Raw genomic sequence first — 25,570 nt, forward strand, 5'->3', positions numbered from 1 at the left:
GAAGTGGTCCTTGAAATCCAAGTATCCAGTATCTGCTTTTCCAGTACAGGTTGAACGAGTGTAATGTTAAGGCTGGAGATACGTTTATATTTTATATTTGGACCAATAGTCTGAAATAACTCTAGAGGGGGATATAATGTATAATGTAGGAAAAGGATTTCATATGTTATATTGTTTCTTCCAGGGTCATCAAAGAAAGAAAATGAAGGAGAAACTCTTTCCCCCTTTCAGATGATGCCTCAAATGGCTGAAAAAGCTGATCACTGAGTTAATGGCCTGAAAAAGACCCCCTGGGTGTTTCTGACAGCACTGTAATAAGCAGACATCATGTACGAGTGTCATAGTATGACCATGTGTTATCTTTTTTCCATTTTCCTGCATTTAATTTCCTGCGTCTAATTCTCCTGCGTCTTTTAATTTCCCTGGTATGGTCATTTAGCCAATGCAGGGCATTGTGTTTGACAAGCTTAATTTAAAAAGGTGCAGTGGAGTCAATAATTAAACTAAAACTAATTCATCAACAGGGTGATGAGACTGAACGGAAACATTGGAAGGAGTAGCTTTGAAGGCCTGGTGGAAACAAAGAGAGCTTGTACATCTGCAAACCAATATACATATTGGGGGTACAGGACAAGGGTGCAGGGTCTGAAAGATCATGGCTTTATGGTCAGACAGGACATAGCCACACCATCAGAGAGAAAAAAAAAACACCATATCAAGGGGCTGAACAAGAAATGTGACTGTGAATATATTCATACTGTGTAGTTGATGCCCCATTCATACAGGTTGGTGCCTTCATTTGCAGTGAAAAATTAACCTTGTTGTGATAAAAAAGCATCCTTGTAGCGCATTACTTTATCACATTGCATCCTGACACATTGTGAGCTCTACAAGCTCACAATGTGCCAGGATGTGATGTGATGAAGTCGAAAATGTTACGAAACTGTTGATGTTACTTACAAGACACAGTACAGAGCTTACGCTAAGTGGTTCAAATCACCAAGAATAAGAACTCTGACACACGCACACACACACACACACACACACACACACACACACACAAATCACGTAGTCACTGGCCTAAATAAAAGAGGACGACTGAGAGGGTGAGGGGGGGGGGGTGACAGGAAGGAAAGAGCGATGAAGATCAGATTTATTTTCAACCACAGTTCACTGACCCAGATAGACAGCAAAACTTCAAACTGCATGGGTACAGACTACAGAGAGAGAGAGAGAGAGAGAGAGAGACTGTGTGTGTGCATGCGTGCGTGAGTGCGTGCGCTCTTACTTCCACTACTTCTGTACAGGCGTGGGCGATGACGTGGTGCTGGCATGGGTCTAACACAGCCACCTGGACCACAGCACTGGGCTTCCTGTCTCTGATGGAGGACACCAAATCACTGCACGCTGGGGGGGGGGGGGGAGAGAGAGAGAGAGAGAGAGAGAGAGAGAGAGAGAGAGAGAGAGAGAGAGAGAGAGAGAGAGAGAGAGAGAAATTGTCATTTTACATTTCTTAGCTTTTTGGTTGTTTTCGCCTGACACTTGCTTTGGCAATGTTTGGCAAACATGCCTAAAACACTAGAGTGTCAAAACAAGACTCAGCTTCAGAGTGGGATGAGAGAAAGAGGAAGGACAGTCCCCGGCACCTCCTCCATAATGAGAGAAAGAGGAAGGACAGTCCCCGACTCCCCGGCACCTCCTCCATAATCCACGTGGATTAGAGGTGAAAGTGGATCGAGAGATGAGATATTGGCCACTCCAAACAGGAAATGACCCCTTCTAAGACAGGAAGTAATTTGCTGTGACACCAGAAACAGGTTTTTTTAACGTGGGATACAAATCGTATGTGCGAAACGGAAGACACGCCCACATGGGAAAATAAACCCTACACCTCGCACGCAAAATGAAGACGAGGCTTTGTGATAGGAACCAAATAAAAATAATAGGCCTAATAAAAAAGAATAACGCCCCAGATTAAAATGGCTGTCTGGCTCAAATAATTCCCTCCAGTGTCAGTTCGGTCTTTCATTTCCTACAGTGAAAGAAGCCTGCAGTCATTTGCTTCTCATCAGCCGTCAAGGACAGGAAAAACTCTGCTTCCCACAATTCCCTCATAGGAAACCAACACTTCCTGGCCAGGGATGGCCCAACCCTCATCACAGTGCTCACTGACCCGGTCAGAGATGCATTTTCCTCCTATACACAGGGTTTGTTTTGTAAACGCCATTGACAATGAAGGGAAAATTGCATCATAATGTGTCATTTAAGTCATATTGTCTCTTTATTGTTAATGGTGTTTAATGGTTGTTTGTTTTACATCACCATTACATCACCTAATCAACATGAGTTAGACTTAAAGTTTAAAACATTAGTGCCCCTCACAAAAGTCAGATTTTTTTTTTTTTTAACTGTAGTACATCGGAAAAATCGTAAGTTTTAAATTATGGTATTGATCTGACTTGGTTAAAAAAAACAGAAAAGAAAAAAGAAATTGTAATGTATGAACACTGGGAAGATTGTGTTTTCAGATCTGCATGGTAATGTTTTCAGTCCTGCGTGTCTGTGTTTTAACTCTAGAGACTGTATACTGTAGCTGCTGTGCTGGTTTTAGCGCACAATATACATTTTCAGATGGGAGTCCGCGTAGGGTGACCAGATGTTCCCAATTGCACAGGACACTGGGACGGCCCACTAACCCGACTGACTTCTATATGGAAGCCAAAATTAATTAGCCCCTGCTCTAAATAGCCAGCCAGTCACAATGTCCATGTGTCCCACTCTAATTACCCTTTTTAAATACCTTAAGAGTTGTTGTGTGGGTGTCGGCCTGTTTGGTCTAAACTGGAGGTCTTCATATCATAGTGCAGGGGTTCTCAACGTTTTTGGCTGGGTACCCCCGGAAATGCTTTGGCCATGTCTCGCGACCCCTGCCCGGCACCCCCTCCCCACCCCCAATACAAATGGACAATGGACAATAACCTTAATAATAGAGAAAAATACATCATACATAAATACTGAGAACTAGTACGAATGGCCATGCATTCAAAATATATTTTATCTTGTCCGTACAAGATAATATCTCGTCCGTACAAGATATTATCTCGTCCAACCAGATATAATCATCAAGGAAAGTTTATGCATGCACAATGTGTACTACAGTATGTAAACTCTTAATTTCCATTTTCCAGCCTTTTTAGTTGCAAAAAAACTGAATGGCTCTCAACCCACGGGTTGAGAACCCCTGTCATAGTGTACTCTGCAGGCCATATAGTGTACTCAGTGTACTCTGCAGCCCAAAGAGTACACTGGCGTGATGTTACTGTTCACATGACCCCAAATTCTAGACCTCCAGTTCAAGGTATATTAATGGGTTTACCGCCATTCCGACACGCTCAATACTAACCCTGTCTCTAACCCTAACCTAACCCTAAACGCACACCGAGGCCACATAGTCGGAATGGCAGTGCTTTGGAATGCCACTCTGCTCCCATATTAATGACATAGTTCAATGTTGAAAATGAGAGGTATACCCCCTAAGCCCCGGATATATTTCTAATTGCAAAAAAGAGATCTCAAGCTTACTACTACTTTGTACTACTATAGTACTTTGCAGAGGAAAATATGTTAAAATATATATTAATAATAACAATAATAAATTAATAATTTACATTTGGGGGATATCTTTCACAATAATAAATGTACATGTTCTAGATATTCTAATGATCACAAAAATATATATTACAGGCATTTTACTTACTTCTTTCAGTGTAAATAAATTAAAAAATTGCTGTGAATTGCTGCCTTTGTGGGGGATATTTATATGCAAATACCAATGGCATTGTAAGACTAAACAATGAACATCAATGATGATGTTTAGGTGAAAAAAGAACAGATTTTTTTTTAATATAAATGTAAAAAATATAAAATGTTGCCCAAAAGCCTGCAGGGTTAAAGGGCTGGCAACCTTTCAACTAGTCTTTAGCTACTTGTGGGGGAGGCCGCGTGGAGGCTGTCTTCTTCACTGCTCCAGGCAAACTGTTTCACAGAAAAACTGTCCCCTAGGGTAGGTACCCTCACAAAAACATGCAGTAATCCTGGTCTCTAAACTGCCTCCCCCTGGCCAGCCGGGGCGCCTGATGGAGGGGAAAGGAACTGGTTGGAATAACGTGTTCCTTTCACGCGCTACGTCCAACCAGGGAAACTCCCCCCTGTCAGGTGTAAAGGAGCAACTCGGACACTCAAGCATGAAGGAAGCATGAGTTAAGTCCGTTGCTCTCCCCAGGTTGGCGGAGGGTGTGTAGAGCCCAGGATCACAGTACCGGTAGATGATTGACACAGGGGTGAAAAATGGGTTACAAAATCGTGGGATAAAAAATATATTTAAGAAAAAAAGAAAAAAAGAAAAAAAACTGTACTTTCCATTATCACTTTTGGTTCAAATACACTACAGTGTGTTTTGGGAAGAAAAGGGCAATGAAAATAAATAATAAAATCACCCAGTCTGTGCAAGGCCCTCCATATGGCTTGCTATTTATGTATTAATGAACATTTGTACTGTACGCCCCCCAAGCGCAGTAATGAGAAATGTGCACAACATTCCTGGATGGCATCCAAGAGGTGCATTTTATCTAGTGAGCAGACTCCTGGCATGGAAACAACACTTGATAAGTCCACGACACCTGGTCACTTTCACACATCATTCTGCTCAAAAAGAGAGGCTCACTTTACATTACTCAGTAGAGACAGAAGTTCTTCTTTTTATGTGAGATTCTATTCAGATTAGAACCAGTTCCTTTCTCCTCCTTCAGGCAGTTTTAGAGACCAGGATTACTGCATGATTTTCGTGAGGGTATACCTACCCTAGGGGACATGGGGAGAACATGCAAACTACACATAGAAAGGCCCTTTTGCCAACCCCACCTAGTTTAAGGGCACTGATGATGCGGAGGACTAGAGAACACACCTCCAGCGCCCGGATATAGCCTTCTCATTCAGCTGTTGAGCCCAGACAGAATGAGGCGTTTTATGGCAGCATTAGAATCATCAAGGTGAATGTCCTAACCTTGGAGCCTTGTTTGCCAACACAAACACCAAGTTGTGATTTAATCAGCATTCATCACACTTATCTTGTCAGGGAAGTCGAAGCAAAAGAACACAACAAAGGAAATATGCCATTTTTGATGTTTGCTATTCAACACTGTTTTCCTACAAATAATTTACCAATCCTGACACGTTCCTATAGAGAGTATGCACATGCTTTTCCCATCAGGACACGCCCCCCTCATCTAGACTGAGTGGCAAAACATTGAGCAGCATGGAGTGTTGGAAATCACTCAACCGACCTGCGTAGCGTACCACCCGTTTCTAAATGTCACATAATGCAGGAGGCAGCAAAATGTTGTGTTATTGAAAACATACCCTCTATATCACTGTTTCCACACGCGGACAGAAGAAGCTGTGCGGCGTGTGCGCAGCTGGTTTTTCGACAGCTGGTGGATGGGAATTAAGCTCGACCTCCGCGGACGATTGACGCGGAGGAGAGCGCTTCCGGGAATCCGGCCGTTGCGCAAGTTGTCTGCGGAAGTGGAGCTTCTTTTCCATCCACCAGCTGTCTAAAAACTGTGCGCAGCTGCTGTGCGCAGCCGAGAACGTGCACGGCTCTTTAGATAGTGTGGCAGCACTATGAAGGCCCATAAAGACTGCTATTGATAGACACTGAAACACAGATTGAAATAGAATATGGCAAAGCTCGGCCTCATATCGTTGCTGTCGGGGAGAAACCACCTAACTCCTAATTTTTGAGGTTTTAGATTTTTTGTTTTTCATAAATCAATGCTATTGAACACTTTCCTTCAAGTTGTACTGCTTGATTCCAAAGGTGTAAATTGCAGACTTGAAAAGAAAAAAGGAATCCAAGGCACTTTCACCCAGTGCTTAATTTCTAAATGATTAGGTGCCGGAGCTCGGGACCTCGGGTGCGTGCACACAAAAAAATCACACAAACGACCCATCAGAACACAATAGAGTAGGCACACGTTTTTATATGTCTTCAAATGGTCTGATGAATTGAAAATGGAGGACCCTGAAGTAACAAGTCTTTTTATTTTTCTGGTTTTATACTCGTAGCAGTCAGATTTTGTATTGGCCTGTGTAGGCTACTTTCGTTTGAACTGTACCCATTCTACAAACTGAATAAAATTTCCAATCAGTCAATCAATAACATTTGCAGCAGCAGTTTACACAGGGGCCCGCCGGCTCACAACACACAACAGTAGGTATTTGCAGTTCAGTTGGCACAGCGGCTCAACGTTATATTACATACTGTATAAAATAAAGTATAACAAGTTAGGGTGGGCGGCCCATCATCAGAACAGTACGCAATGCTAAATACCTGCATGTGCGTTGTTGTCCTTATCCAAGTTCCTCCTCCTCCTCCTCCGATGACAACTCAATAATGCTACTACTACTTAATTCTGTAGGCCTACTAATCTTTTTTTTAATTTCGGGCCCACCAAAGCAAGCGTTATCATATTCGATTCTGATCGAGCCATATGTTGTAAAGCCGGGTGTCTTTGCGAGATTTGGCAATGCAGTGCAGTTCTGTTCATAAGAACTCACCATTTTGTTTTGAAAACAAAACGCATGCTGTCCCCAAGGCTATAAAGAAGCAGTTAATTTATTGCTCCATAAAAGTATGAAAGTTCCATATTCCATATGCAACGAACGACAACAGATGCAAATTGCAAAAGTCGAGACGAGTTGTTTTTATTTACGCACCCGGCACCGTCAAAAGTGAGGCGTCAAGCCTCACGACGCTGGGGTTCCATAGCCACCTATTTCCTCTCAAAACTGGCACACATTTCAAAGTGTTTTTTTGTTTGTACTTGCAATGCGATGAATGCCATGTTTTATTTTGGAATCGTACTGGAAATAGAAGTAACTATGACGAGGAAGAAGCCTAGTTGAATTGAAAATGAAACTAAAATAATAATAGAGAAGTATTGTATATTGTAATGTGCATTTGGGGTGGCGGAGCGCCCCCTACAGCTACCGGAGCTGCCTCTACATGTAGGGGAGCTCAAGTGACAGGTACCAGAGCTGAGCTCTGCCAAGCTCCGGCTGAAATTAATCACGGCTTTCACCTTTTTGGTGAAAAAGGTTCATGACACAGGCATGAAGGAAGCATGAGTTCAAGTCCGTTGCTCTCCCCATGTCCCCCATAATGGGGACTAGGTTGGAGGAGGGTGTGTAGAGTCCAGGATCACATTAGATGATTGACACAGGGGTGAAAAATGGGTTAAAAAATCGTGGGATAAAAAAATATAGAAAAAAAGAAAAGTATTAAAAGTGCTTTGGACAAAAGCTCTCAACTCTATTGGACCCTCAAACTGTCTGCTAAAGCAGCTAACTCCACCACCTCTCTCCATCTCATGCAAGTAATTCACAATATATATACAATACCAATGATGAGGCAGTATTGCTCATTAAGGTTTTTCTTCATTTCCTGAAAAAGTTACATTTTGGAGTTAGGTGTTTTCTTCCCGATAGCAGAGGGATGATCCGGAGCCTCAAAGGGATCTGGATCATCCGGCTCTGACCCGGCCGCGGCCTCCTGCGCCGGAAGAACGGTTGCCCCCATTCCATTTTTTCACTCACTTGTACTTTAACATATAGCCTACATATACAGTAGAATGATAGTAGTACTGAGGATAGTAAGCAAAATAAGAAAGGATGAAATAATTGAATCTCTTCCCTTCAAAGCATGTGATATCAGCACTGAAATAGACATCTGATTGCATTGGTCTAAATCACATTTACTAATTCAACCAATTCTCCATGGTAAGTCCAGTCATGAGACTGAAATTGTCCAAAATGTCAAAAAGTATGACTTCTTATTCAAAGGAATAGTGAATTCAGAGGCTGTTGAAACCTTTGGTTATGTTTAGATTTGATTAGATTGATATGGTAGTGGAAGTGAAGTGTTCACTTACGGTTTTACCAGGATGTGGAAATAGACCCGAAACTAGTAATCAAAGTGAGTTAACTCATCTACTGCCAAATTTGTTTTATTTTCCCTTTGCCAGGCTTTTTTCATTTATCCTACCTTTTCTGTGTTTATTTCTTTTAGCTTTTTTTAAATTGCTCCCCCAGTCGATAACCGACACGGACATGTGAGTCGAGTCCCAGTTAAGTCAGGAAATAACGTCATATGGTTGTCACCATATATGAAGATCACAACACTGACCTTATCAAACCATACATGGTGAAGACTGGATCATCACCTAGATCTGCATATATGGAGCCAGCCAACACTCTACATCTGACTCAAACCTCAAACCCTTAGGTCTTCATATATGACCTGTTCTGACATTCCATATGTTGATCCTTCCCCATACCCATCCATCCTTCCTCTTCGATGTCTCCCTTTTGACTGATATCTGTCCATTCAAAATCTAGAGGGGCCCACCCCAAAGTCATTAGTGCAGCCGCGCCCAGCAGCGGGTGAAAACTAGAGTTATCATCAGGCCCGGCCCTACCTGGGCCCTCATCAAACCCTGTACACTCACTGGACACTTCCCCCGCTGCCATCCTTAGATCTCCACATACTGTATGGACCCGACCTGTTCTGACATTCCATATGTTGACCTCATCAACCCCTGGTCCCCTATACACTCAAGACACACTCCATATATGGCCAGACCTCATCAAACCTTGTACACTCAATACACTGCACCCGCTACAACCCTTAGATCTCGATATATGGAGCTGAGCTGTTCTGACATTCCATATGTTGATCTGACCTCATCAAACCCTCAAGACACACTCCACATATTATGGCCAGTACAGAATTCATTCCATATGTTGATCTGACCCCACATGCCAAAGCGCCAGCACTCGCCCAGCAGTGTGCAGTCCCTCAGGCGGATGCGTGCACGCAACCTCAAGGTCACTTTTTTACTCAAGGTGATGTAGATAGATAAATTGATGCCTATTTTCATATATACAGCTTTTCACCCCTCGCATCTCATATTTGCCATTGACAATGAAAGGAGACATTAGGTCATATGTGCCTCAAATATTAAACAGTAGAATATCTGCACAATTAAACTATAAGTATACACTATTGAATGCTACAGTATGTGTACATACTGTATATGTATATACAGTATGTATCTGAATTACATAAGTTTAGCCTTTGCAAGGTCAACAAGGCTAACATCGAGTCACCAGACTTTCCACCTCAGAGGAAAGCTTGGTCTGTGGTTCTAAATCGCCCGGCATGTGTGATCGGGTCTAGGCATGGTTGTTTGTTTGTTTTGGTCCACCTAATTAGCTTTTAGTCTCGCCAGTCGCTTTATTGGTTAGGCCCCTAAAATTATGATGCCCTTGATCACGGGATAGTTTGAGTAATACTGATTCCGGTTTGGGGTTTCCTGTCTGATGACTACAAACCATTGACTACAACATGACGTAAGTTACCCCCGACCGGATCATAAACCCGAAATGGTATGCCTCCCAGGCTACGACGAGGCTAGGTCAAGTGCTACGGCAAGTGCTGCTGCATGGCTAAGATAGAGTCTGAAGAGGTGAGTTTTCAGACTACGCTGGAAGATTGGGAGTGAGTCTGCAGTTCTGATTGCAATGGTATAAGCTCATTCCATTTTGGAGCCAGAAGGGAGAAGAGTCTGAGACGTGTGTCCCGGCTGTTTTAGTGAAGGTTCTGCCAGCCTATAGTACAGTATGTGCCTCCCAACATTCCAAGCGACCACCTCCTCAGGACAAAGTGGGGGTGGAATCACTGTCGCAACTCCTATCCCCCATGGGTACAAGGCCCCTGCCATTCAAAATATAATCTAGTGATTACAGGTGAGTGAGGCAATAGCGATAAGAATATTGGTGGCCTGTGTTCTCAGATCAAGAGATCCTCTGATGTGCACATAATGTCAGAGCGAGAGTGTAAACCGCAATGCACAATCAAGCATCAAAAAACACCCAAAGGTAAACTCAGAGAATGTGTTGACCGTGGTAGAAACGCACGGCGGCAGAGATTTTTGACTACCGGCAGCAGGAGCACTAAGAGCAGAATATGCTTAGCCTCCAACTCTTATCAGTTATCATTAGGGGACCTGAGTGAGAGAAAAATGCAGTGCAGGGCAGCAAAGCAGATGCTGGCTTTATCTCCGAGGGGCTATTCCGATGCTACACTGGCATTTTCTCTTTCAGATCCCAATACCAGATATTTTCGGACTTGTATTAAAAGAAAACAAAGGCGTTTGCATATGCAGCAGAAAGTTGTGTGGGAAGCAAACACATTGTCTAAGGATTGCCAGGACATTTTTGTCACACACACACACACACACACACACACACACACACACACACACACACACACACACACACACACACACACACACACACACACACACACACACACACAACACACACACCTTGTATTAGCTGGAGTTCATGGAGAATTCCACATATTTTTTCTTTGTCTTGCCCTCTCTCTCATTTCCTTCTGACTCCCTGCTTTTCTTTATCTAGATGCTTGGAACTTGTGTCCCTTCTCCACCCCCTCTCACCCAAACACAAACACATACACATAAATTATACAGACACTATTATGACTTACTGCACGCAACTGTGCGGTGGATGGTTGTGCGTGCATGCGTGCGTGTGTCTCCGTCCCAAGGGATATGCCCTCACTTATATACATTTAAAGCACAGTCAGACGTGTGCTGATTGAAAAGGGACTGGCTGTGCGTCCATGCATCAGCAGATTGCTTCTCGTACAGGCGATGTGACACTTCAGCTGACCTGCTGAGGTCAGATCCATTATGACACCAGGGTGGGGAGGGACAGGAAATAGAAAGAGGATGACAGAGGGAGAAAGGACGATGAGCAGGGAGTCCCTTGGAGACACATTGAGAGTTTCAGGACAGACATAAAGAGAGCCACAGTCCCATGGAGAAAATGAAGGAATGACAGAGACTGAGAAGAGATGAGGACAGGAGCCGTGGAAAGGGAGAGATGGATGTGAACGGCGGGTCACGGTGTGAAAGATGAGAAAGAGAACATTTTGTCCCCAGTCATTTTGTAGTTTAATTGTGTGCCTTGTGGCTTACTCACAAATTAATTCATCAATAAAGGAGACTTGCCATTTTGGGCAATCGACTAGACTACCAAAGTATGCCGAGAATGATCCCCCAATTAGCATAACAATCAAGCCACTCAGAATAATGTTTGGCGATCCTTGGAGGCTTCAATTATGGTGGGTCTATTTATTCAGTAAAATTGGAATACATTGAGCTTTTTTGCGATGAATTTACCGGAAATTAGTTTTAATACAGTAGGCCTGTGTGAACCCCACAATGAGTTTCATTTAATAGAGCGCTTTGGTGGGTGTTGCGTGCACTGGGGGAACTGACAGGTGATGAAAATGTACGTTCTCCACGAGTTGCTTATTCATCTCAATAATTATTTCACCACTACAATTAATTTGACGATGTTATTTGCATGCACCACCATTTTACGCACCTGTTCGCCACCAGAGTCTGGGGGAAGACAGAGAGAGAAAGATGGGAAAAATGAAGGGTGCTTTCACCGTTGCAATAAGCTCGTTCTTTGTCCGGTGTGCCGCAACAGTCATCAGTCATGTAAATTGCCGACAGCCAGCCAAGCGTATGATGTTAAATTAGTGAGAGGTTTTTACAACAATAACCACGTTAAGGAGGGGCTCTCTGCCTTGAAAATGAATTAACATTATGTTTGCACCTGTTGCTGAATAGGATATTTTAGTAAAACTGACATAATCTACACAAGCAATGTTGGCATTTAATATCGAATATCTGTAATTAGGCATATATTGTCTTTCTCCCTGCCTCCCTAACGTTCTATTAACACAGTGCATGCAAATGTATTTGACTAATATACATGATGATGGTCTCAGTCTCAGTGGTTGTCCAAAGGGTTACTGTAGGTTGTGTTTCTCGCCTTTAATCACCAATGAAGGACTAGGCCTAATTAAGACCTGGCAAAGAAGCTGTGTGAATTTAAGAATCGAAAACCATCAGTAGTTTAATGTCCTCTGGACCTGCGTTTTATACCAATTAACCACCTGGTATAATATAAAACTACCTAGGATGGAAATGGAAGTAACATTCTAGTAACATTCCCAGTTACAGTGGAGAGATTAACTTTAACACGAGGGCAACCATGTACATTTTCCAGTTCATTGACATGATGAAGCTTTTTAACAGCTTTATTCACGTTAAACTTTCTCAGTGTTCATTTAATACTAAAAATTTACAAATTGTATCCATTAAGTTCAATTTGGTTGTACACTTATTGTTGCAAATGAATAATTTAATACAATGGGAGATTCTTATGAAGCACTTGGACAACATTATGTGCTTAGAATAATTTGTATAAAACACACTGGAGCAAGGTCTTTGTGAAGTAAATTGTTATACATACAGTATTTTGGAGGGGGTGCATACTTAGTTTAGTCATTGGTTAAGGTTAGGTTTAGGTGTGCTGCCCCGTGGGAGGTTAGGTTTAGGGTGAGGGTTTGAGATGGGGTGCATACTTAGTTGAGTCTAGTCATTGGTTAAACATGGGTTAGGTTTAGGTGTGCTGCAACATGGGAGGTTAGGTTTAGGGTGAGGGTTTGAGATAGGTTGTAGTTGTAGGACTAATGACTGGTCTAACCAATGATTGTCTAAACCAAAAACTGTCTAAACTAAGTACTGCACCCCTGTAGTTGTGTTGTGTGTCTATTGCCTTTTCTACTGCATTCTATTCACTGATGTAATGTATGTTCATCATGCTCTTTTTTCTGTATATATGTTTTGCACTGGAACTGTAGGACCAAACAAATTTCCTTCTGGATCAATACAGTATCTATCTATGTATCTATCTATCCATCTATCTATCTAACCTTCATGGTGTTTGGAAAAAGGAAGCCACAAATTACAATATACCTACCGGTAGTCTGAAAATACTAGATTATTTACACTTTACTTTAAGTAGACTATGCCTTTGTTTGGAAAAAAAAGGTCCTTGAAAAAGGGTGCAAGCAGTGAATGAGATAAATAATGTAATATTTTGCTTACACTGTGGTTATGGAAATGGCAGCATTCAATCTCTCAACATGCTTCGATCAAAGCACGCAATTATCTACACTGACACTTTGATAAGACAAGGACTTACAACACAGCGCTGTCATTTAATACGTGTGTGTGTGTGTGTGTGTGTGTGTGCGCGCGTGCGTACTGTTTTATAATCTTTGTGGGGATAATCACTGTATTGCATTACTGCTTGTTTTTAATGTTGTTGCCTTGCTTTTCTTTTATTCTCCATTTTTCTGTAAAGCACTTTGAGCTGCATTTCATGTCATGAAAAGTGCTATACAAATAAAGTTTTATTATTATTATTACAGGATATTACAACCAACCAATTGTAGAAAAATAATCTGCCTCATGGGGATCCATACCATGAGGACACAGTGTTTCCTGCAGGAAAAAGCTTTGGCATGGTGCTGGGCGTGGGGGGGGCTTATGGCGCGCGGCCTTAGGCCGCGCGTCGAAAATTTTGATTCATTAATTAATAGGATTAATGTATTATTGCTCTTGTATTGCGATTGGAGAAACTGGGGGGACACTGGGGGACACTGGGCAGGCACTGGGAAAGGCACGGGGAGACACTGGTCAGGCACTGGGAGGCACTGGGGAGGCACTCAGGGGCACACTGGGGAGGCACTCAGGGGAACACTGGGGAGACACTGAGGGGACACTGGGGAGGCACTGAGGGGACACTGGGGAGGCACTGAGGGGACACTGGGGAGGCACTGGGGAGGCACTGGGGAGGCACTGGGAGACACTGGGGAGGCACTGGGAGGCACTGGAGAGGCACTGGAGAGGCACTGGGAGACACTGGGGAGGCACTGGGGAGACACTGGGGAGGCACTTAGGGGCACACTGGGGAGGCACTCAGGGGGACACTGGGGAGGCACTGGGAGACACTGGGGAGGCACTCAGGGGGACACTGGGGAGGCACTCAGGGGGACACTGGGGAGGCACTCGGGGGGGGGGGACACACTGGGGAGGCACTGGGCAGACACTGGGGAGGCACTGGGGAGATATTGGGGAGGCACTGGGGAGACCCTGGGGAGGCACACAGGGGCACACTGGGGAGGCACTCAGGGGGACACTGGGGAGGCACTAGGAAGGCACTGAGGGGACACTGGGGAGGCACTGCGGAGACACTGGGGAGGCACTGGGGAGACACTGGGGAGGCACTCAGGGGGACACTGGGGAGGTACTGGACATTTCATATCACACACACACCATGATTCACTAGCCCCCTTAAATAATTAATAGGATTAATGTATTATTGCTCTTGTATTGCGATTGGAGAAACTGGGGGGACACTGGGGGACACTGGGCAGGCACTGGGAAAGGCACGGGGAGACACTGGTCAGGCACTGGGAGGCACTGGGGAGGCACTCAGGGGCACACTGGGGAGGCACTCAGGGGAACACTGGGGAGACACTGAGGGGACACTGGGGAGGCACTGAGGGGACACTGGGGAGGCACTGAGGGGACACTGGGGAGGCACTGGGGAGGCACTGGGGAGGCACTGGGAGACACTGGGGAGGCACTGGGAGGCACTGGAGAGGCACTGGAGAGGCACTGGGAGACACTGGGGAGGCACTGGGGAGACACTGGGGAGGCACTTAGGGGCACACTGGGGAGGCACTCAGGGGGACACTGGGGAGGCACTGGGAGACACTGGGGAGGCACTCAGGGGGACACTGGGGAGGCACTCAGGGGGACACTGGGGAGGCACTCGGGGGGGGGGGACACACTGGGGAGGCACTGGGCAGACACTGGGGAGGCACTGGGGAGATATTGGGGAGGCACTGGGGAGACCCTGGGGAGGCACACAGGGGCACACTGGGGAGGCACTCAGGGGGACACTGGGGAGGCACTAGGAAGGCACTGAGGGGACACTGGGGAGGCACTGCGGAGACACTGGGGAGGCACTGGGGAGACACTGGGGAGGCACTCAGGGGGACACTGGGGAGGTACTGGACATTTCATATCACACACACACCATGATTCACTAGCCCCCTTTTTTCAATTTTTTTTTTTTTATATGATAGCTTGGCATGGCGCAAATAATTCCAGGCATGGCGCAGCGCCATGCCAAGAACATTGTGCAGGAAACCCTGGGACATTTTCATGGTTAAAAAAATAGAGTTAAGGTCCGTACACACCGGGAGCGTTATTTTGTGCGATACATTTTCCTTAACTAAGAATTCCACTAATTTTCTTTTAAAAAAAGAAAATTAGTGGAATGCCCCTTTAAAACCATCCCTCAACTTGTCAACACTAAATGGTGGCTGTGTCTAATTTGCCACAGTTAATGATGTAGATATAATTAACATTTAATTGGCAGACCATTGAGACAGGATTGTTGGGAGCTACCCCATGTGACACACAGGCGCACGAGTGCAAGCACACACGCATGCATGCATGCACACAAACTCTTCTTGAGTCTCACCATGTGACGATCTTGTCCCATTACAACCTTGATGTTTATTAACTATCAAATCTAATAAATCTACTTAAATAATCTGAAGGCCGACTGCAACCCTATAGGATAATCTTCTTCACTCTAGTTTAAATGAACACTGACGATGTTTCTGTTGCCCGAGTGTTATGCATGCATGAGAAGAAATGGTTTGACAGCAGGATGTCAACTCATGATGTCAGAATTATATACCATTGGTAAAGCATGGCTGAACTAGCCTGGCACAGCCAGACTTCACCCACTCCTATTGCATTATGCCCCAAGGCACGCAACGCAGCAGAGTGGTATATTAGTATCGCAACGCAAGGCTATGGCTGAACTAGATAAAATTGATAAACTGCACAGTATATAAATTGAGCCTACAACAGCTCCCCTTCCTATCAGCCTTGACACCAAACACCACACTATACTGTAGCAACTAGCAGCCCTCTCTCCGACTCACAATATCAATAACTATCACAAAGTTAGTTAACTTAATCTGCCACAAAACATGGGGGAAACAAAAGAGTAGAAATTACTTTTGGCTGGGGTTAGGGAGGTCATTGTTTTATCACAATTTGCTTGTTATGATACTGTATGAGAGCTACTGTTGGAATCATTGCCAAGGCATTGATTTTTTTATATTATTCACCCAACCGCACCCCCCCCCCCCCCCCTCTCCAAATTATTCCATTCCATTAAGTAATGTATCCAAGGTTGGCTGTCCTTAAAATATTTGCCATTATGGAATTCTTGATCTCAGTAAAGACCTTCTCCTCATCCATTCCAAGAAATAGACAGTACATCTCTAGTTTCTCAATTTCTCCCCATTATATAGGGAATAGTGATCTATATGATGATGCAGATGATTGGAATGACACACACACAGTCACAGTCACACACACGCACGCACACGCACACAGTGTGTAACACAGTCATCCAGCCTTGACAGATGAAGAGAAGAGCGAGGGGAGGTGTTGTTCTTGACAGATGCACACCTCAATTCCACAAACGCACCTGTATTCTCTGAGCCATCTGTTCTGTCAGCCCCATTCTCTACCATGACAATAGCTTTATTTTACCTTCAAATAGAAGAACAACCCTCTTACTTTGTATTCCTACTTCTAAATGTTTGCAACAACATTGATTACTGTGTATGCGATTTTACTCATAGGAAGCATCAACTGACGGGAATTTAAAAAGTATATATATATTATAAGATATATAATATAAGAAAATATTTTTGTCCAAACACCAATGTTATCACATTTTTGGAACACTACAGTTCTTATATGAGGCGATCTAAAATTACTTAAAGGGAAATGGCCTGGCATAAGGCTTAAGTCCAAATTCATTTGGATGTTCCATGAATTATTCGGGTCCTAGATCCTGAATTCCAGATAAATGGTGGCTTTCCAGCCTTGCCTATTGGATTTAAGTTCTTATGGAGGGGGGTGTGACGGCCCTGCCCCCTCTGCCTCGATAGGGACTTTAAGCAAAGATGGCTCGGCTCCGGCAACCGGAAATGGATCAGTGCTCGATACATAAACCTGCATGATCTGAATGAAGAAATAACACCAATACCATATGTCATATTATTAACCATGTTCATTAAAACGGATTTAGAATAACACAGATTGCTCCATGCAGCACCTTCCTCTTTCCACTGCTGATCATGCCCAGTGCATGTAAGAATTAAGAAATATCGGCAAATTAGCTGATGCGCGACGGCGTGTTTTAAAAAAAAGTTTGACACATGCTGTATAGACGCGTCACCATGGGAACCAATGTCGCCGTCGCCGACGGCTGTTTGCTTAACGATTTTGACAGCTACGGTGATTGTGTCACAGCTCCCGTCCTGAAAATAGTCGTTGCTTAAAGTCCCTACTGTACAGCCTGGGTGATTAGGGCAGAGTGGAGCAGGCCATCAGGCCACCTGTGTACACCTGAGAGGGGTGTGGTTTGGGAGAGTATATAAGGGCCTCTCCTTCCATGCTCTCGAGTCAGCTCTCTTTCCTACCTTCCAAGCAGTTGCACACCTTTTACAACACTCACACACAGCACACTCCATACATCCATACACTGCATACATGACTAATTACTGACATTGTCACATCTCATACCAGTTTTTTTGATTATGCCTAATTTATTTAATTTAGAATAATACATATATAAAAAAGGTTTGCCTTGTGTGTTGACTCCCTTTTTGTCGTGTATTTCCCTAGAGTGCATGACATGCACGCTCAGGCGGACACCTGTTTTTCTAGTTTTAATTTGATATCACTGCACTTTACCTTAATTCCTCCCATTGTACATGGATTGATTAAACAATAAATGAAGTGGTCACTGAATGTGCATTTATAAAATAAAAGGTGCAATTATATAATTATACATACAGATAAGACAAATTGAAGGGAGCAGAAAACATATCTAATAAATTACGTAGACAGTGCACACTGGAAGGCGAGCGAAGAATGTGCCTGAAGACAACCAAGCACAACTCACCAGCCACTGTCAACTCCACCCTGTTCCACCCATGCCAACCACTCACCTACCTCCAACCAGACCGACCACTCCTACCTCACCAATCACTGGGGGTATTTAAACGCAAGTTTAAAAAATGTTTTCAGAAAACGTGTCATTCGTGCTCTGACCACCTAAGCCGCACACTCTTGGCTTAAATGATCACGCCGGCACCTATAATGGCATCCCCCGCCCCTGGTCATCTAATCCGCACGCTACACGTGGCGATGACCTTAGATGACCATGCTGGCTCCCCTAATGTCTTTTCATGCTGAGGTTCCATGCTTCACATGCGACGTGCCCATAAACGGCCATACTCCACGTCTATTCAATAAACAACCCTAAACGTACTTTTGTCTTTCCTAGTGAAAATGCATGTTACTTGACAGGAACTCTAAGACTTATGTATATTGTAAATGTAACTATTGTTATGTCTTTGTCATGACGTAACTGAACTGCAAGCGACTTAAAATTAATTAAATTTGATGTAATGTAATGAATTTACATTTTAGGCATTTAGCAGACACCCTTAATACAGAGCGACTTACATTAAGCAATAACAAAAAAGCATGGCAATACATCATCATGGTTATCATGAATCATACGTAAGCTAACGTAACAGTGGAATATCTATATAATGAGACTATGCATGTATACAATATAGTGCTATGTCTACATAAAATTCTATCTAAGTTACATAATATGAGCCTTTGCCTACGCCTGTAGAAGGTCAAGCTCGAGGCTAGGGCAAGTGCTATGGGCTAAGATGGAGTGGGTAAGATGAATGAGTGTGTAGTCTGCTCAATGACACTTTGACAGTAATCATGCAAGTTAAGGGGATTGAACCAATGACCCTCTGGCCATGACATCGTAATCACAAAGCCTGCCACGAATCGGCACAGTGTTCACAGTGTTCACTCTTTGTAACATAAATGTAGGATGCCTTATACTGTACTTCACCACATCAAAGGCAGTAAGAAACTAGTCTCTTTTTTTTCTACTAGAGAAGCTTAGAAGAGACTCAGACTACAGTACATACAGCTAAAAACTTTGCCATTTAAGACCATATGGGTGATATTAGTCCATCTGGTTTTCAGAGGGATTTTTGCTTTCAAGAAATGTGCCTTATAACAAAGAAACCACACCATGAATAGAACTCCACACATCTTAGTGAACAAGAAAAATGAATGTGTCCATCTAAACAAAAAATTCAAAGTACCCCAGAACTGCCTCAGATATTCTGTATGCATTACCTACTCATTGATGTTCTGGGAGACCTGTTGCATGGCATTGCGTGTGCGCGTGCGTCTCACCATGGATACGGCGTGACCTCTGGATGAGCAAGACTGTTTCCACGAGTGTTCAGTGTGTGTGGCAGACAGTAGTTAGCTTTGGATATATGTGGTTAATCATAAGGACCTTACAGTAGCAGCAATTATCCCATCTGTGACCTCATAAATGTAGCTAGAGACTCGATCGAGGGCATTTTCTCAATATTTCACCACTCGACCCCTTACCTTTCTTTTGCATTCGATTCTGACGTTGTGGCTGTCAGGTCAAGTGATGCCTCGGAGGAATGAGAATGTGTAGCTAGTCACATAGCGTTGCCATCTATCGCTTCAGTGTATAGATTCGGCATACAAGCTGTCAAAATACCTTAAAAATAGTCCTGGTGGGACTGCTATGTGAGCTACAATACAGTGATGGGTGAGGTCATATTGCTCATATTAGTATACTGCTGCTCCACACCACTGTTGTCTTTCTTCTCACAGATAGCATACAACTGGAGATTTCACAAAATGATTGCAATTGAGGATGACTCCATGTGCAATAATAGTTCAGCAAGTGTGTCACTCAGAAATTCAAAAACTGAAAATAGCCTTCTACAATCTCACGTGTCGTGACACCATTGTGAGACGACGTAGGCTATAACATGAGGCTTAAGTGGTTAATCGATTAGGCAAAAAAAACATTTTGAGATCACGCTTCTCGATTAATCAAAAAAGTAATCAATCGCTAAGAACATAATCCATAATGCATCTGTACACAAAAGCAATATGAAGACCAGAGTTAGACACTTACCCACGCTGAACTCCACGTGAGGCCACTTGGCGGTCAAACTGTCACCTGAGCAGGAGACAGAGATGAGATGAAAGGAATAAGACAATAATATGGAGAGAGAATATGGAGCCAGACAGAGAGAAATGTGGAGCGTGGTGAATACAGAATGGTAGATGATAAAGATAAAACGAGGAAAGGAGTGGTGACAGGGGACAGGAGAGACAAAGGGAATACAACATGTTAAAAAGAATAAAAGATTAATAAAGTGAATGTGACCTATATGAAAACCAAACACTAGAATTCACACAACTCATCTGGACCCCATTTGAACTTCTCTCTCTCTCTCTCTCTCTCTAAAGACCTGAGTCACGTGACTGTTCATGTGCTTCATGAAAAAGAAGGTGACAACTAAGTTATCTGTTTCCCTCTACAACAGGTGGATGTTAAAGGACAACTTTAGTTTTTTTCAACCAAGGTTCATGTTTTAGGTTGCTATTAGAAAAACTAAAGTTGTCCTTTAAGTGTAGGAAGAATGAAGTAGGATTGAGATGCGCAGCTTCCAGGTAGGCTACTGCATCTGTTCAAAATGTCTCTGGATTTCATCCTCGGCCTAGTGGGAATGTGTGTGCAAAATTTCACATAAATTGCACGCTGCGTTTATGATTTCAGGTATTTTGTTCAAAACGGACCAATCGATCCTGCAAACTTTGAAAGGCAATTAAGGCACTAGGGTTTTAACTAGTTTACCTTTCATTATAAATGGCAAATAGAGAATTTATGTGATTGGTTAGCCGATTAGCTCGTCTACATATGACGTAGATTTTCCCTTCATTGTCAATAGCATTTAATGTTTCTGTTGCCACAAATGTACGTCATATTTGGCAGACATTTGGGGCTCCATCTTGCAGCAGGGGCCCTTTTTCCTTAATTTGGGGGTTTAGTATTGTGTGAGTCTGAGAGAGGTGTGGCCCCGTAAAATGTGTTATCTTGTGCCACAGCCTAAGTCCCTAAAACACCTCCATTACCCCTTACATTATGCATTGGTGTGGTTTGGGAGTTAGAATGATTAAACCAATCACCGTGCCACCTGCCATTGCTATATCATTTCTATATAATTTCTATATCAAAAGTCCCTAAAAGGCCAATCTTAATTACTCCCTGTAAACGCCAAATGTAATGTGTGATGACAGATACACCTGTATACTCTTATGTTGCAATATGCAATAATAGACAAAAAACTCATCTAAAAGGTGTCAAGGGGAAGCAATCAATCCAATATCAAATCACAGTGGCACTAAGTACCCTGCTGGCGCATTCAGATCACAATGGTTTAAGCTGTAGTACCTTAACATATTGGATGTATAATAAGGCTCCCAAAATGCCATGGTGATTGATGTCGTGTTTCACTTTAGATTATGCAAACGGACGCAATCTATTTATCCGACTGCAGCGTTTCTCAGAACAAGGGTTCAGGGGTACCTAGCTAGCGCCCCCGCCCCCAGGAGCCTCCTCCCCAATGATGAGGAGAGGACGGCCTGTTAGGACCATCTGTCTATGCCACACCCACACTCTCCCATTAGCACCTCTCTGTCTCGGCACACACACATTCAAACGCCATTTCAGGCATTTGCTGGGTTCAGTTTCTTTCTCAAGGACACAGAAAAGTTATGGTTTTCATGGAAAACATCGGGCCTCATTCAATATTCATATGCATATTATGTGACATGTGTGCACCGGACAATACCATGTTAGTGAATCAGAATCATTCTAAATTTGCAGGCATGTGACTTCAATAATTAACTAGAACTTACTATCACCCCCTCTATAAAATATTAAAATTAAAGGTATATTCAGTGATTTCACTTAATTCAAATATCAGTTCTTGTTTTGTTTTGTTGTGATAATCCTCCCTACTATAGAGTGTGCTGACCATATAAGGAGTTCCTCCCTGTCCCCAGTTAACCCCTGGCCCAGCCTTCATCCAATCAGGATAGAGAGGGGCCTTCCGCCAATTATGATCGAGCATGATGTGTCTTGGTGTGTGCGCTCTTGGCTTGTTGCGTGTCCCCCACTGTAGTGCGTGCATGTGCACATCTTGTTACCGGAGCAGACCGATGGGTTTTCCAAATCACCCAAATCACTGAATGCTCCTTTAAATACTAAAACAGCAAATAAACCTTTAAACAAATCATTAATATAATATATTTTTTTTAGAGAGATAAAACATATGACATTTAATTTCTATAAAATATCATACGACTTATATGAATATGTTCATGTGGCCCTGGTTTTGCCCTAGTGGGTGGCCTGAGTGAGGGGTATGATGTTGGTAGACCCAAAACCCAGATGACCTCAGGATACATCACTGAGGATACGTCCCAGGTGCATCCATGCGATGTATTTTTATATATACCGTATATAAAAAAGATATATGCTTTTTAGATGATATAATCTCTTCTTTAAAAAGATTAATAATTCATCTTTAATTCAATGTAACCTGATCTTAAAAAAGAATTATATACGTAATTACGTATTGTTCTATAACTTATAATCGGCTGTTGATGGTGACGTAATTAAGATAGGTTTCAGATTACATACATGTATACATGCATACATGACGTTTTACCCACCAGACATTGAAACATATCTTAATTATGTCACCATCAACAGCCAATTATAACCACACCTACCATACATAGTAACAGGTAACGTATGGAAGTAGTATACTGTGGTCGGCTGGACCGAAAGTGGTATGTATACTATGGTAGGCGTGGTACTGTAGGTATATTCTAGGGTATAACTTATAATTGGCTGTTGATGGTGATGTAATTAACACTTTCAGCGCCCCAAGTGGCACCCCAGAAGGGATTTGAAGCAATAATCCCTTGGTTAGGAACGGTTTGACAAGTGAAATATTGTGTTTTCATCCTCCTGCACCCAGTATTGGTTGTTTGAGAGGGGATCTGATTTGTACAAGCTTTGTTTGTACTGGTTTGTACAGGTTACCCGTAATTGTTTTTGTGGACCTTCAGCATTTCTAATTGAGTACCCTTGGTGTATGTATACTATACTCCAACCTACAATACATGCTCTTACAGTGATCTGTTATAACGGCGATTCCCAAAGGTCTGTTCAAAACTAAGCTTTGTCTTGTCAGAAGCACTGCCCCAAAACAACTACAGAATGGTTGGAGCTTAAAGGCGCAGTGAAATGAACACTTTCACACTTTTAGACCATATCCGTGGTCATCATATGGGCATACCTAACAATGGATGGCAAAAAAATGGGAAAATTCTCATTTCTGTGTGTTTTTATATCAAAGGTCCATAAAAACGATTGTATTATTTATTTATTAAAACGAAAACGTGCTGCGTGATGACGTGTAGAGATACACATCGATAAAAGCCAATAAAAATGAAGCTCACATGTTTAATTCCCCATGTCTGCGCATCCATGCAACACAGCTGCTTCTGATTACAGATTACTCCGTTTTTATTTCCATTCAAGATAACATTCAGACAGTGTATTACTCGGTTTCAACTTAATCATCACGCTAAAATATGTTTCTGAAAACATTATAGGGTAGAAATAAGCCACATAACAGTAAACTGGTTGTGCTGGGCGACCGTCTGATTTATAAACAAACAACACCACGCTGTTGCGCATAGCATTAGCCACCGTCCCTAGCTACCGTCCCATCGCCTGAAGGGATGCGACACTCTGATTGGTTCAGAAACTTCAGACCGGTGTTTCATGTGGAAACACCATTTTCAAGTTGTTCACCATTTCCGTTTCACTGCGCCTTTAATATGAGAGTCCACAGGCAGACATGCCGCACCACCAGATCAGAACACCTCTAACAATGGTGGGTTATACCTAGCATAATCTTAATCATAATCTTAGGCCAGCAGGGCTACAATTATAAATCATTCCTGGAAGTAGCAAGCGGAATTCTCCTATCCTTGTAAGGACATTTTGTTCTCATGTAGGTAAAAAAAACAACCCACTGGGTTCCATTACACTCACACAGTGACATACATGAAGCACTGCATAGCCATGTTTTAATGAACGAACACGCAGGACCCCCAAACTTACTGGTCGGCTCTCGAGCTGTCTGTCTGTCTGTCCCATCTCTCTCTCTCTCTCTCTCTCTCGGATGCAATTGGCCTCACCAAGGCTCATCAACCCCACTAATGGGCCGTGGACACTCGATACTTCCTGATGTATTGGCTCCACACGGCTTTAGGTAATAGTCAGTCATTTTTACATAATGAGGCTCATTCGCAGAGACTGGAAATGATTTACTGATGTACTGTATTTTAATTGCTCGCTCTTCGTGCCTCTGTTTCTCTCCAAAGCCTTTCCCTTTTGCACATTCACAAGCAAATAATAATCAAGCATTTGCTGTTGCTTAACAAGTTCACTTGACAGTTCAGCTATTTGGCTAACACTCGGGCGTCATTTGGGCTTAAAGGGGTGCTAGCGTTTGCAGTGAAAATATAATTTGGTCAATTTCCGCATATTTCTTCCACCACAGAACTTTTGCGGGACAGTATAGATGAATTGCCCTCTGTGTATAAATCCATGCTGTACACTGCATCTTCAGTAAAGCTCGATTATACTAAATTGAGTGGAAGCTTGTAGGTCGGCTATTTTTAGTCTGCGATACTGTGCACAATCGAAAACCAAACCCAGCCATGCACTCACAAGTCCACACACCGAGCCCAATCGCAAAGACACGCCCCCTGCCAACCCCCCTCGCTCTAGTGTAATTTCACAGTTTGATCATTTAATTTTGATCATCACGAATAGCCCTTCGCTGATTGTCCAATGCCAATCCATATAGTTTAGCAGCTGTTGCTATTCAGGACAAGCTTGCGTCACCTCATACTGTAGCTGTCAGTGTTATTGCAGCATGTGTTGTTCAACACATAGGCAGCTTAACGTCAGCAAAGTTACACGACTGACCCTACCAGGTATGGAAATAATACTAATGGCCGTACCGTGCAACATGAAAACTCCTCTCCTCCTCCACTCCTATCCTCCTCCTGCTTAAAGTCATTGGTATCATTTCCACCACTTCTTCACTACTGTGATGGGGCCCAGAGTCATTTGGGATCTACAGTCAGTCGGGCACACACCCGTGCCGTCGGAAAAATAAAATTATTAATACATACAGAGATGCAATGATATTATATTCCTCTAAATTTGGCTAGAAATGGACATTTTACAACAATTTTCCAATAGTGCAGTAGTATGGTCCTTATGTCATAATTACTTTGCCACCCCTACATTGTACTGAAACTACGCCCTTGCTGATACTCTTATCCAGAGTGGATGTTGTGGGGATCTTTAGTACCTATCCAAATGTCAACACTACACTGGTTACCGGTATCTTTTAGAATATAGT

At 43.1% G+C, this 25,570-nt stretch overlaps 1 protein-coding gene across 2 annotated transcripts in view; it reads right to left on the reverse strand.

The window, feature by feature from the left end:
- inpp4b (inositol polyphosphate-4-phosphatase type II B) overlaps positions 1-25,570 on the reverse strand; it is a 252,621-nt gene that overhangs the window by 214,718 nt on the left and 12,333 nt on the right. For both annotated transcript variants that reach the window (XM_080759694.1, XM_080759692.1), the window contains exons 2-3: positions 20,182-20,226; positions 1,289-1,407 (exon numbers count right to left, since the gene is read on the reverse strand). In XM_080759694.1, coding sequence (XP_080615820.1) covers positions 1,289-1,407; positions 20,182-20,226 — 164 coding nt within the window. The remainder of the gene's footprint in view (positions 1-1,288; positions 1,408-20,181; positions 20,227-25,570) is intronic.

Source organism: Protomyctophum bolini (assembly GCF_963924005.1).
Source record: "Protomyctophum bolini genome assembly, chromosome: 3".
Classification (NCBI taxonomy): Eukaryota; Metazoa; Chordata; class Actinopteri; order Myctophiformes; family Myctophidae; genus Protomyctophum; species Protomyctophum bolini.